The sequence below is a fragment of the Myotis myotis genome, unplaced genomic scaffold, assembly GCF_014108235.1.
Source record: "Myotis myotis isolate mMyoMyo1 unplaced genomic scaffold, mMyoMyo1.p scaffold_m19_p_9, whole genome shotgun sequence".
Taxonomy (NCBI): Eukaryota; Metazoa; Chordata; class Mammalia; order Chiroptera; family Vespertilionidae; genus Myotis; species Myotis myotis.
Genome location: NW_023416401.1, coordinates 27,637,526 through 27,650,948, shown reverse-complemented (window position 1 = coordinate 27,650,948; position 13,423 = coordinate 27,637,526). Strand labels below are relative to the sequence as shown.

The 13,423-nt window shown below is 51.0% G+C and overlaps 1 protein-coding gene across 6 annotated transcripts in view; it reads left to right on the top strand.

Annotated features, from left to right (window-relative positions):
• The first annotated feature begins 779 nt into the window (after nucleotides 1-779).
• PREX1 (phosphatidylinositol-3,4,5-trisphosphate dependent Rac exchange factor 1) overlaps nucleotides 780-13,423 on the top strand; it is a 178,135-nt gene continuing 165,491 nt past the window's right edge. For 3 of the 6 annotated variants that reach the window (XM_036320998.1, XM_036321001.1, XM_036320997.1), the window contains exon 1: nucleotides 780-1,137. In XM_036320998.1, coding sequence (XP_036176891.1) covers nucleotides 925-1,137 — 213 coding nt within the window. In that variant the 5' untranslated portion in view covers nucleotides 780-924. The remainder of the gene's footprint in view (nucleotides 1,138-13,423) is intronic. The other 3 variants (XM_036321000.1, XM_036321002.1, XM_036320999.1) reach the window with 1 other exon arrangement.

Below are 13,423 nucleotides of genomic sequence, written 5' to 3'. Positions count from 1 at the left end.
CCTTATCTGTGGCCGAGTGGATGGGAGGGGGGCTCAGGCAGAGCAGCTGTCAATCAGTAACTGAGAGCAGATCATTTCTTCCGGGAAATGTGGAAAGGGTAGGCTCTGCTCATGGGAGCAAAGAAGTTCAGAAGGAAAAGAAGGAAGGATAGAAGGAAAGAATAAGGGAAGGGAAAGAGAAAGAGTCACAGAGAGAGAGAATCACGCGTGTTTCTTCCCAAGGTCGTGGCAGTGCCCGAGGGCACCAAAAGGGCTGGGTATCCCAAAGGTGACATAGCACGGGCGGGGGCCGCCCCTCTTTCTTCCTTGGGCCGGCGGGGGCGCGCGTGTCAGGGCGGGCTTGCTGCTGAGCTCTCCTGGTGTTTACTCGGCCCAGCAGCGGCGGTGGCGGCCGGACCCGGACCTGCGTGCGTGTGCCTGTGCGCGCAGGGTGTCGCATGTGTCGGGTGGGAGTGGCGTAGCCCGCGGCGGGGGTGGGGGCGCCACGCGTTCGGGTGCAGAGTTCGTGCGCTAGCCTCCGAGCTCCCCGGGGCCCCTTCCGGAGGATTCCTCCCGCCCGAGCGCCGCGGGCGGCCCCGACCCGGTCGCGCCGAGAGCTTCCGAAGTCGCCGCCAAGCGCCGCGGCGCGTCTCTGCGGCTCAGCGCGGCGTGGCACTTGGCAGACGCTCCCTGGGCGGGCGGGTGGCGGGGGCCGCCGTCTGGGAGCCCCGAAGGCCGCCTCCTCCCGCCTCTGGTCCGGCCTCCGCGCGCTGCCTCCGCCCCCAGCCCGGGTCCCCCGCCCCCAGTCCCGCCCGCCGCGCCAAGCGCCCGGCCCGCGGCTGAGCCGGCGCGCCCCGTCCGGGATGGGGTGCTTGGACCCCTGAGTCGCCGTTCGGCGCGACCTCCGCGCGGGGGAAGGAGCCGGCACCACGCGGCTGCGCTAGAATGGAGGTACCCGGCGGCAGCGATCGCAGCGGCGACGGGGCTGAGGACGGAGCCCACCCGGACCCCCGGGCCCCCGGCGCCGCGGCGCCTAGCTCCGGTCCGTGCGCGGCCGCCCGGGAGTCGGAGCGCCAGCTGCGCCTCCGCCTGTGCGTCCTCAACGAGATCTTGGGCACCGAGAGGGACTACGTGGGCACCTTGCGCTTCTTGCAGTCGGTGAGTGTCTCCCGGGGAGTGCGGGGACGGCGGGGCGCGGGGCCTCAGCGCGGGCCGGTCCCCACACAACCTGTGGCCGCAGATCCCGGGGGTCGCGAGAGTCGCCTCAGGGGCGCCCCGCGGGGCGCGCAGAGAAGTGAGGAGACCCGGGCTCCTCTAGAGCTGGTCTGTCGCTTTCCTGGCTGGCCCGCAGTCCAGCCCCGTCCCGGGGTCTCCCGCACTTCGTTTCTCCCCGGGCACGCTGCCCTTTTGTCTTTTTTTCCCCTCTCCGCGCCTTTCAAATAGTTTTAAAATTAGTTACATCCGTGAGGCAGGGGCCCTGCGACCCAAGCGCCTGGAGCTTTTGCTCCTGCTTGTGTGTCGCCAGGGCTTTCTTCGCCGCCTGGTGCCCCACCAAGCCCTCAGCCAGGACTGCCCCTGGAAATGCTAGAGCCCAGCGTCCCTCCGCGCTGATGGAGTAGGACAAAGCCCAGGGCCTGGAGGATGGACGGACACCGACGAGACCCCAGCGTGGGACTCCTGGTCCCCACGCACACGCTTTTCCTGGAGCTTGGGGACAGTGGGGCTAGAACTCACGACTTGGCAATCCAAACCCTCGCCACCCCCTTCCCATCTCTAAGTTTCAAAACCACAGCGACAGACACTGTAAAATAACAACTGAGCGCTTACTATGTGGCAGGCGCCTGCATGTGTCATTAGGGTTAACCGTCACAAGTGGCCCATGAAGTAGGGACGAGCATATCCCGCAGTTGTTAGATGGGAGAGTTTAGCTCCGGAGAGGTTGAGTGCCCGGAAATCACTGGTTAGTTGGGGATGGTGGGTTTTGAAGCAGGACAGGCCCAGCCGGTGCTTTAAACCCCCTATCCTGTGCTGCATTTCGTCCTTTTTTTTTTTTTCTGTGAGAGGGAGGAAGGGGCCGCTTCCTTACTCTCCTAGGAAGTGAGAAAAGTGGCTTCGTGGTGGAGGGGGTGGGACCGGACCAAGCGTTTCTGAGAGTTAGGAGACGCCAGGGCTTTAATCTCTGTGCCTCCTGCTGGGACCTCATTTACTCCCTTCTCAGCTCTAGAAAGTCTTTTAATCCTGGTTCAGGAAGGGCTGGTGGGGGCGGTGGTGTTTCCTTTAGGGACCTCAGAGCCGGGCTCTGCAGCTTCCAGTCTCTGGGGGCAAGAGGGAGAGGGGAACTCTGGCATCCCCTGGGATAGCTAGTGGCTTGGGGGTGTAGCTGAGGCTGTGTGAGGTCCCAGTTCCAACTCAGGGAGGAGAGAGCCCTTCTGTCTGTGCAAAGAGGGCGTGTGTGTGTGTGTGTGTGTGTGTGTGTGTGTGTGTGTGTGTGTGTTGGGGGGGGGGTGAGTTTTACAGAGGCATTGAAAACCGTTTGGCTAAAGGACCCATCTAGAAAGGCTTGTGAGAATAAGGCAGGGTTAGCATTCTCTCTCCTGCCCCCATCTCTCCCTCTCTCACAGTTAAAAAAAAAAAAAAAAAAGAAAAAAAAAGGATCTGCTCAGTTTGAAGCTGGCAGTTTCTGAATTAAAGATGTAGACAGCTCTGCCATCTCTGAGCAATGTCAAATTCTAGGGAACTCCTCACTTCTCCTTCTGAGCCACTCCCTGCTCCTCAGTCTGGAAGGGAGAAAGGAAAGCAATTTTTCTGTTAATGGGAAAGAAAGCCCTTGCCCTAGATGGTGTGGTGCAGATATAGATTGTGTGTGGGTTAACTATGGTTTTACATTGTCCACGTGTAGATTCCGAGGAAGCTGGAATAATGGAAATTGATTGGAATCAACCATTCTTATTATAGAAAAAAAAAAAAAAAGATCTCTCTACTTCCACATTATCTCCTTGGCATTTTTAATTTCCTGAGTTTATAATTCCTGTTTATTGACCTGTCGTTTCTGAGATGAGCTGTTCCAACTTTGACATCTTGGACCAGTCATGTCACCTGTCCTGGCCTCAGTTTCCCCACTTGTAAAACGAGGGGAGGGGAATCCAGGCTTCCTTTGGGCCTTGTCCTTTTGGGTGTCACCAAGCTGGTGTCAGAAATGGACTGATTGTGTAACCTGACCAGCCATACCTTGTTTGTGATCTGCAGGCCTCTCTCGGTTTGTTCCCTCAGAAACAGCCCCTAAACAACCCAAGACCTTTTCGTTTTGAAAACCCAGGGCTCAGAGCTTCAGGAACAGTTAATTACCAAAGCTTTCCACGCAGCAGCGACGCTGGCAGCCTGCAGGTTGTGATTCTCTTCTGTCTTCCCACTCTCTCCTCCCAGCTTTTATACTTGCTAAGGGATTTTACCCCCAACCTCCTGGCTTGGGAGAATGGAAGAATGCTCAGTAATCCCGCCTTGCTTTTAATTCCATGTGGCAGAGACAGGCATCGAAGGGCTGCCCTGGCCTTCGTGTGCCCCTGGTTTTAAGCTTCCATTGCCAGTAAAAATGAAGCCTTTGTACAGACTGAACATTGTGGGAGATGCAGAAAAGCCAGCTCTAGGTTCCTGCCCTCAAGGAGAGGTCAGCCTCGTGGAGGGTGGCAAAATGGGGATTTACAAAACTTCAAGTGCAAGGCTGGGCTCTGGACTAGACCACTTGAGGTCAAGTCCTGGGGCTCTGTGACCTTAGGTAAGTGGCTTATCCTTTCTGAGCCTCACTTTTCTCATCTGTAAAGTGGGGGGATGATAATAGATCTTATCTTAGAGGGTTTTTAAATGGATGAGGTATATAAATACATATAAAGCACTTAGAACATGCCTGGCAGGCAGTAAGGTATATAAGTATTAGTTATTATAATTAATTATTATGTTACATGATAATTAGACTACAGGTGATTAGGATTATAGGATTCCAGCATCCAGAGAATAGGGGTTATCAGGGAGGGCTGCCTGGAGAACGTGAGATCCCTCTCCGCACAGAAAGGAGGACTGGGACTCCACTTTGAGTGGATTTTGTTTTGACCACGTAAACTCTGGCCACAGGAACCAGTGGTTTTGTCGGGTTCCGGGCCTGGGACTCTGTGCTTTCCCCAGATTCTCCCCATCTTTTCCAACTTCCTTTAGGGACCGGATTGCACCACTTTCCGCATCTCCAAGGGGGACTGACAGCTTTGGTGCCCTCTTCTGTGTGTGTGTGTGTGTTTGAGTCATGGAAAGGCAAGGGCAGCCCTCTGGGAGGATGCTGGCTCTCTCTCGGAAGACAGCACAGGAGTTGTGAGAGAAATTGCCCTGGCTTCTGATTCTGGACAGTGGATCTCAACATTTAGAAGCTCCCACTGGGTTGAGCGCTCCCTGTGTTGAGTGCTCTTGGACAGTATTGATGAGGATGATAACCATCATAGTTGTGACTGCATAGGAGCTGATACTGATTCACCATATACTGTTCTAAGCACTTTGCATGTACCAACTCATTTGCGCTTCCCAGCAACCCTAAGAAGAGAGTGCTGTTGTGATCCCCATTGACACACGAGGAAACTGAGGCAAAGGTAGTTTAAGAGAGCTTCCCTGGGTCATGTAGGCAGCATTGCCAGCATTTGAGCAACCCCAGAACTCATGTCCCTGGCCACTTCACTGCCACTGGCTTACAAAAGTTTTGGTACATGATTTATTAAGGTGGCAAAACTGGAATTCGACCCAGGTCTGTGTGACCCTGACCCTCAGCCGGTGCTTCCTTCAGTTACTTCCCCTCTGTGACTTCTTTTCTCTCTTCCGCAAAATGGCCTGAGCTATAGAAGAATGAAAACGTCAGGCTGCCAGTTCCTTCTCTGTGCTTCGTGTCTGTTCATCGCATGAGGGTTCAGTGTGGGGCTCTGGAGCCAGGCTGCTGCTGTTTAAATCCTGGTTTTATCTCACATCAATTGGGCAGGCCACCAACCTGCACTGTGCCTCAGTTTCCCCATCTGTGCAATGGGCATAGTACCTGTGTCATAAGGTGTTGCAAAGCGTGAATGAACCTGAGGTTAAAGCTCTTGAACTGTGCCAGGCACAGAGTAGGTGCTCAGAATGCTATGGTGGGCTTTTTTGGGGATGTGCAGCAATGGAGGGGAGGCAGCTGAAGTTGTCGGTTTGTGGCTCAAAGTCTTGCCCTTGAAGAGGAGGCTGAGTGAGCCTTGAGCCCACCTACTTCTTGGTTGGATTGGTTTGGGGTCCCTGCCTGCAAGGAGGGAGATCTCAGGAGTAGGTGCCAGCAGATCCTGTGATGGGTGTGCCAGCTGGGCAGTGGTGGGAAGAGGGGGAACCTGAGTGGGTAGGGGGAGGGGCTCCCCTTGGCTGAGGACAGAGACCTGTTACTCCCAGGCACCCAGAGATCTGCCCCATTGGCTGGGCTGGGCCAGGGTCCCTGAGGATCAAGGGTGTGTGAGCAGAAAGCTCACAGAATACTTTCTGTGGTTCTGCTTTTTGGGGGTGGGAGCCCAAAGCTTTTCTTCTCATTGGAGCTCTGCTTGCCAAAACAAGAAACTGTGGTTTTGTGTTGTCACTATTTTTTGTTTTTTAAAAACGTTCTGTGCTCCTAGTCTGACACTAGGGAGCAGTTCCAGGGAATGGGGGTGAGGGGCACACTTTTCATTCTGCAGTCACTGAAACAGAATGACCTACCCAGTGACTTGGGGGGTTCTCATGAGGTGGTGTTGCAGAAAGTAGGAGGCTAAGAAGTGTATATAACACAGTTCCACTTTGGGAAAATAAACAATAACCGTAATATACACATGGACATTATACGTACAACATTACAGGAGTTTGGAGAAAAGGCTAGACCAGCCGTGGGCAAACTACGGCCCCCGGGCCGGGTCCGGCCTGTTTGAAATGAATAAAACTAAAAAAAAAAAAAGACCATACCCTTTTATGTAATGATGTTTACTTTGAATTTATATTAGGTCACACAAACACTCCATCCATGCTTTTGTTCCGGCCCTCCGGTCCAGTTTAAGAACCCATTGTGGCCCTCGAGTCAAAAAGTTTGCCCACCCCTGGTAGACCGATGTGTATCTTATGGAGAAAGGCAAGCAGGAAGATAAAAAAGGAAAAAATATGTATCAAATCCTAGGTGTTATGCCCTTTTCATAGAAAATTATGCATGTGGATGTGAATGTATTTTTTACAAACATTCAACAGAAAGAATTGCATTTTCAGCATGACTATTAGATTAATGCAACAGCATAGCAATAGCAATAATAATTTGCTAACACTTACATAGTGCTAAATGTTTGCAAGCCCTGTGTAAAGTAACTGTGCATCCACTCAGAATTTCCAGGTATTATTGTGCTTCCCATTTTAAAAAGGAAATGAAGGCACAGAGAGACCAGGTAATTTTCCCCAAGATCACAGAGCCGTACAGAGCTGGGGTTTATGGCCTTCCTGCATAGCCCACATTCTTTACTACTACCCTGGTCATGATGTGTTTATGACCAAGATTATTGCCTTTGTGAGACTTCTGGACTGCCCAGGTGGGCGGGACTTAAGCCAAAAAGTGCAGATTATCTGAGCTTTAGATAATGGAGAGTTTGGATCAGGTCACTTTGTATTGTGCTGAACATCATCAGGAAGTCAGTGAAAAAATTTTTGTCTTTTAAATATTTTTTATTGATTTCAGGGAGGAAGGGAGAGGGAGAGAGAGAGATAGAAACATCAATGATGAGAGAGAAACATCGATTGGCTGCCTCCTGCATGCCCCACACTGGAGATGGAGCCCACAATACAGGCATGTGCTCTGACCAAGAGTCGAACTGTGACCTCCTGGTTCACAGGTCAATGCTCAACCACTGAGCCACACCATCTGGGCGAACATTTTTTTGATGATAAAATCCTGTGTCAGCAGGAGTTAGATGGGCCCCATCTTCTGTGTATAGGAAACAGAGCTATGAAAAGGTAAAACTGTAAAGAAATTAGGTTTTTTTTTTCTCAGCATGCTGGTATTTATGGAGCACCTGCTGTATATTCCAGACAGTGTTCCAGGCCAGGAAAATGCAGAGCAAATGTGGTTCTTATCCTTTAGGGAGGGTGACCCTAGTGAAGATGCGAGAACATGCATTTGAATGAGTTTTCTTCAAATGAGCATATTGGACACCCATTCACTATTATTTTGGTGTTTGTCCTCATAACCATTTATCTGTCAGGTTAAGAAGAGATGGATGGGGTTGCTTTTGGAGCCAGTGAGCGGAAGACCTGCAGGGCTTGGGGTCACTCCCTCAGATCAGGGAACCCACATCGTCATTGTCTCACAGCCCCCCTCTCTTAAAGCTTTTGAGAGTTAGGTTTTAGCAGACCATGCCGGGCTGCAGAGCTTGACCTTTCAGATTTTTGTGATTTTTCTCCTTTTTTCCTTTTAAATATATTTTTATTGATTTCAGAGAGGAAGGGAGAGGGAGAAAGAGATAGAAACATCAATAATGAGAGAGAATCATTGATCAGCTGCCTCCTGCACACCCCGCCCACACTGGGGATTGAGCCTGCAACCCGAGCCTGTGCCCTGACCGGGAATTGAACCATTATCTCCTGGCTTATAGGTTGACACTCAACCACTGAGCCACACCAGCCGGGTTCTCCTTTTTTTCAACGGACACAGGCTTTCTGGCTGCAATCCTGGCTGGAAGTGGGTGATCAGGATGGACTGATCCTCAAATTGGCATGTGATATCCCACCAGCCTTGTTCCCCAGGCACAGGGTGAGGTCAGAGCTGATTCTAGCTTCAGAGTTTACCAGATAGAACTTAAGAGCAAGCCAGGGCGGGGGGGGGGGGAGGGGGTTGAATCTCATTGTTTTGCAGGTGAGACTCCCCCTAGAATGACCCCCTGAAGAAGTTGTGGTTCCTAGAGGGAAGTGAACTCTGGTCGAGGGTGGTGGCCCTGCAGCTGTTCAGGGTTCCATCCTGGAAGTTTTGGGGAGAGGACTTGGGTGGCCCAGGTCCTTCTCTGGGGATTTGTGTTCGCCCTAGCAGCTGGTCTGCGCTGAGTCCTTCCATCTTCAACCCTCAGCACGATTCACATACTAGGGTGAGATCATTCTTTGTGGTGGGGACTATCCTGTGCATTGTAGGATGTTTAAGAGCATCTGTGGCCTCCACGCACTAGATACCGACGGCATCCCTTTCTCCCAGTTGGGACAACCAAATATGTTTATGTGTTGACATAATTAGCATGATACAGTTTGTTTGTGTCACCCAGTAGTGTGTCTTGGGTTACTGGTTAAGAGCCTGGATCCTAGAGACAAAAGGCCTGGGTTCACATCTCTGCCCCTGTGTGACCTTCGGCAGGTCCTTTTGCCTCTCGGAGCCCGGGTTTCTCCGTCCGCACAATGGAGATGATTGTAGTCCTCGTAGGGTGGCTGCGAGGAGCCAGTGTGGTCACTCAGGTGCCTGACACAGCTGAGCACAGAGCCAGGGTCAGTCTCACCCCAGTACTTGCCGTAGCCTTTCCTGTCCTCTGGGAGGAAGCCCCCAGGAAGAAGGGGAGCCCTCTAGCCTCCCAGTCCTGTGTGGATTTTAAGTTTTATTTTCTCGGCTCCTTGAGGACCAGAAGGGGATCTGCCCACCCTTCTTTTGTCTTGTGGTCAGACACTCAATCTGTGTTTACCCGCCTGGTTCCTTCCCCAGGGTGGAACTGACAGATGATCTCTTGATTTCGGGCCAGGGGAGCGAGGCCATTTCAGGCTGGCAGGACTAGGGCATGAAGGCTGGTGGAAGCAGGTGGCATCCGCCACCAGGATCTGGGGCAGCGGTTCTCAACCTGTGGGTCGCGACCCCTTTGGAGGTCGAACGACCCTTTCACTGGGGTCGCCTAAGACCATCGGGAACACGTATATAATTACATATTGTTTTTGTGATTAATCACTATGCTTTAATTATGTTCAATTTGTAACAATGAAAATACATCCTGCATATCAGATATTTACATTATGATTCATAACAGTAGCAAAATTACAGTTATGAAGTAGCAACGAAATAATTTTATGGTTGGGGGTCACCACAACATGAGGAACTGTATTAAAGGGTCGCGGCATTAGGAAGGTTGAGAACCACTGATCTGGGGTCCTGTACTTTCCACCTTGCAGGGGAGGGTGGGTGGCTTTTGTAAGGAGCTGCTCTCAGGTCAGAGCAGGGTGTGGGCAGTCAATACTTTCATTCACAAATTCACTTATTCCTTCAATAAATGGACATTAAATATGTACGATATGCTAGACACTGGGCTAGGTGCTGGCATGTGGTCAGGACAAGATGGACAAAGTTCCTACCCTCATGGAATATTGAAATGTTACAAAGAGATCACTGTAGAAAGTGACAAGAGCTGTAATAATAATAACATAATCCATTGAGGCCCTACTTTGTGCCAGGTGCTGTGCTAAGTGCTTTGTATGGATTATCTCTTTGAGCCCTTGCAACAACCCTCTGAGGTAGAATAGATATCATTCTTGTACTTATTTTGCAGATGGGAAAACTAAGGCCTAGAGAGGTTGAGTAACTTGCTCAAGTCCACACAGTAGGGGATTAGATACACCAAGAAGGAAATAAAATGGGGACATGTTCAATATAGGGATGGTGGTCTATGGCCATACCACCCTGAACGCGCCCGATCTCGTCAATATAGGGATGGTGGCATCTATTGAGATGGAGTGGCCCAGGAAGGTCTCCCTGAAGAGGTGGCATCTGATCTGAGTCCTTGGCAGGGAAGGTGCCAGCTGTGGAAAGAGTCAAGAGAAATGTGTTCTGGTAGATGGAATAGCATGTGCCAGTGCTGGGGTCCAACCCCAGCAGGTCCAGGGGTCCCCAAAGGTGTGGACGGAGTCGGCGAAGAAGGAATGACACAGAGGCAGTGTTCAGTTGATCAGCATGGTTGGGTTCTCTTGCCTGGTTCTATTGCCAGGTTCTGTAGGTTCTCCAGCCAAGTTCTGTAGCCATGTTCCCTCGCTAGGTTCTGTCCAGGTTCTCCAGCCAGGTTCGGTCACCAGGTTCTAGTCAGGTTCTCTTGCCATGTTCTATCCAGGTTCTGTAGCCAGGTTCTGTCTCTAGGTTCTTCAGCCAGGTTCTCTCGCTAGGTTCTGTGTGTCTAGGTTCTGTTGCCAGTTTCTGTCCAGGATCTTTTGCCATGTTCTCTCGCTAGGTTCTGTCTCTAGGTTCTGTGGCCAGTTTCTGTCCAGGATCTTTTGCCATGTTCTCTCCAGCGAAGTTCTTCTGTCTCCAGGTTCTGTGTAGGTTCTGTGTCTAGGTTCTGTGTGTAGGTGCTGTGTCTAGGTTCTGTGTCTAGGTTCTGTCTAGGTTCTATAGATGTGTTGTCTTGTTACATCTGTATTTATACCAGTTGATTCCAATCCTATCAATCTCTATTCCAAAGGTTAGGGCGTTTCTTATCTCCATTCCAGGGAGTAAAGATTATGTAGCTTAAGCATGATTGTTCGTAGTTAAAGTGATTAATTACCCGCCTGGCACTTAGTTAAGGGATTTTATTCCCTCCCTAACTTCAGGGGAAAATCCCTACCTGGGGAAACAACCTTTCTCAGAGAGGTGACCTTGGTTAAAACACAGTGCCAAGAAGGTGAGCAAACATATTAAGAACAGTATGCCATATATGCCAGGTCCCTTGAAACAGCAAGGATGGACCGGCTCCCGGCATGCCAGGGCCATGACCATGCTTGGCTTGTTTGAGAAACAGCAAGAGGCTAGGGTGATTGGAGTGACAGTAGGGGCGGTAAGGTTGGCGTGAGTCTCATACGCCTGATGAGCAGTTTGGGTTTTATTAGTGGGGTGAGGAGCCCCTGGAGGGTTTTTAGCACGGGTGTGACATCGTCTAATTGATGATCTGAAATTCAGCACTGCACAGTGGCTTTCCTAAGGGCCCAGTAGCCACCTCCTGCCTATAGCCTGGACACCCATCTAGGAGGGAGGACCACACTTCCTCCCCCAGCCAAATTCTAGGTTTGCTTCCCAGCTGCTGTGTGACCCAGGGCCATCTCTGTCCCCTGTCTGGGTCTTAGCCTCCCCGTGGATGCTGATTCTGAGCTGATCACACCTGGAGGGGAGTTTGGGCCCCTGTTTGTGACCTGGGCGTGGACAGTTTGTGCTAGTGGCCACTGGCTGGCAGGGCGGTTGATGTCCCTGCTTCCTGTGAAGGAGGAAGGCACCCCTGTTTTCAGTTCAGGAAACGAATTTGCATGATTAACAACTGTTTGCTGTCACCCTCGACTCCACCCTTCACCCATAGCCCTTATAACAACACTTTACACGATATCAGCCCTCACCTCTGCCCTGTGACTAACGTCTTTTCCAGACCTGCTTCACAGGTGAAGAAAACCGTGGCACAGAGAGTTCAAGTGGCTTGCCCACAGACACACGGGTGGGAAATGGCCAGGGCTATTGCAATCACCTCCTCTGCTGCCACCCTTACCTCCCACATTCTGGTCTCCATACACAGCACGAGGGATCCAGCTAACACTTAAGGCAGCTCAGACACCGCCCTGCTCAAAGCCTTCCCATGGCTCCCACCTCCCTCAGAGTCAAAGTAAAGCCCTTACTTAGAAGGGTCTAGAACAGGGGTGGGCAAACTTTTTGACTCGAGGGCCACAGTGGGTTCTTAAACTGGACTGGAGGGCCGGAACAAAAGCATGGATGGAGTGTTTGTGTGAACTAATATAAATTCAAAGTAAACATCATTACATAAAAGGGTACGGTCTTTTTGTTTGTTTGTTTTATTCATTTCAAACGGGCTGGATCCGACCCGCGGGCCGTAGTTTGCCCATGGCTGGTCTAGAAGGTCTTCCTTGCAAAGTCTGCCCCCATTGCTTCACCCGTCTCCTCCTTTGTTGTTCTTTTTTCTCATACAGTTGTTTTTATTTTGGTTTAAATATATTTATATTGATTCCAGAGAGGGAGAGGGAGAGAGAGATGGAAACATCAATGATGTGAGAGAATCATTGATCGGCTGCCTCCTGCACACCCCATCCTGGGGTCGAGCCTCAACGCAGGCATGTGCCCTTGATCGGAATCGAACCTGGGACTCTTCAATCCTCAGGCCGTCGCTGTATTCACTGAGCCAAACCAGCTAGGGCTCATACAGTTGTTTTTAATTGTGATATGATGTACACACCGTAAGTCTCACTTTCTCCAAGTGTATGATTTAGTATATTCATACAGTAGTGCAGTCTGCTGCACTAATTCCAGAATCTCCTCTTGCTCTCACTCCTTCCCTCATTCCCTCTCGGCCACATTTGCCCTTTTTCAAATGCGTCAGACATGCTCCTGCCTCAGGGTCTTCTCACATGCTTTGTCTGGAATGTTCTCCAGTATCTTTATGGCTCACTCCTTCAGGCCTTTGCTCAATGTCCTGTCCTTAACAAGTCTTCAGTGACCCCCCCCCCCCCATTCGAAATGGTGCTCCACCCCTAGCTCACCACTTCCTAGCTCCTTTTACCTGCATTGCTCTTATTCACTTTGTCTCTCTGGCACCAAGCATGATGTCTGGCACATAGTAGGGCTCATTAAATATTTGTTGAATGAAAACCAGTTTTTCCCCTTAAATACATGTTTGTGTTTTCTTACGAAATGTGATTATCTTGATTTATATAACTGCTGGGTATTTTTGCGCAGACTTTTGGGGACTTGAGACTGAGATAGCCTGACGTTTTCTAACACAACCCAAGGCATGCGAGTGAGTGTGGGCTGAGGGAATCAGGTGCAGGAGAATTTCTCTGCAGCGTGGGTCATGCTCAAGCACCCAGAGTCTGGGCCACACTTTCTGCCCCTCCGTGGCTGTGTGATCCTGGGCAAGGAACTTTCCCTTTCTGTACCTCGGTTTTCTCATCTGCTCACCACACCAACCTCATCCCCCCCAGCGCTCATCATGCTTTCTTTTTGTTCTTAAATGGTACTAGGCTGGTTCCAGCCTCTGAGCCTTTTCATTTGCTGTTCCTCTGGCCCGCAACACCTTTAACTGTGCTTTGTGTCAAGTGCCCCTCCCTGTTGTTGAGTGTCACTTCCTCAGAGAGCCTTCTGGCCACATTCTTTACATCACCATGCCCGTTTTCCTTGGTACCTGTCACTCTCTGAAATGATCCTGTTGACTTTAGTGTCTGCCTCTCCCATCAGAATACGTCACATGAGGTCAGCACCCTGGTCTGCTGGGTTCACTGACAAATTCCCCAGCACCTAGCACCTTCTGGGTGTTTTGTTAGTACTGGTCACAGGAGTGAACGAGTGAGTGAAAGGGACGCACACTGTGACAGAGGGTTCCTGCCACTTTCTTAACAAGTGGCCTTGACTTTGGGGAGTGTGGACCCCAGTGTGGGGAGTGGTTGCAGACCAGCATCCTTGGCCTCC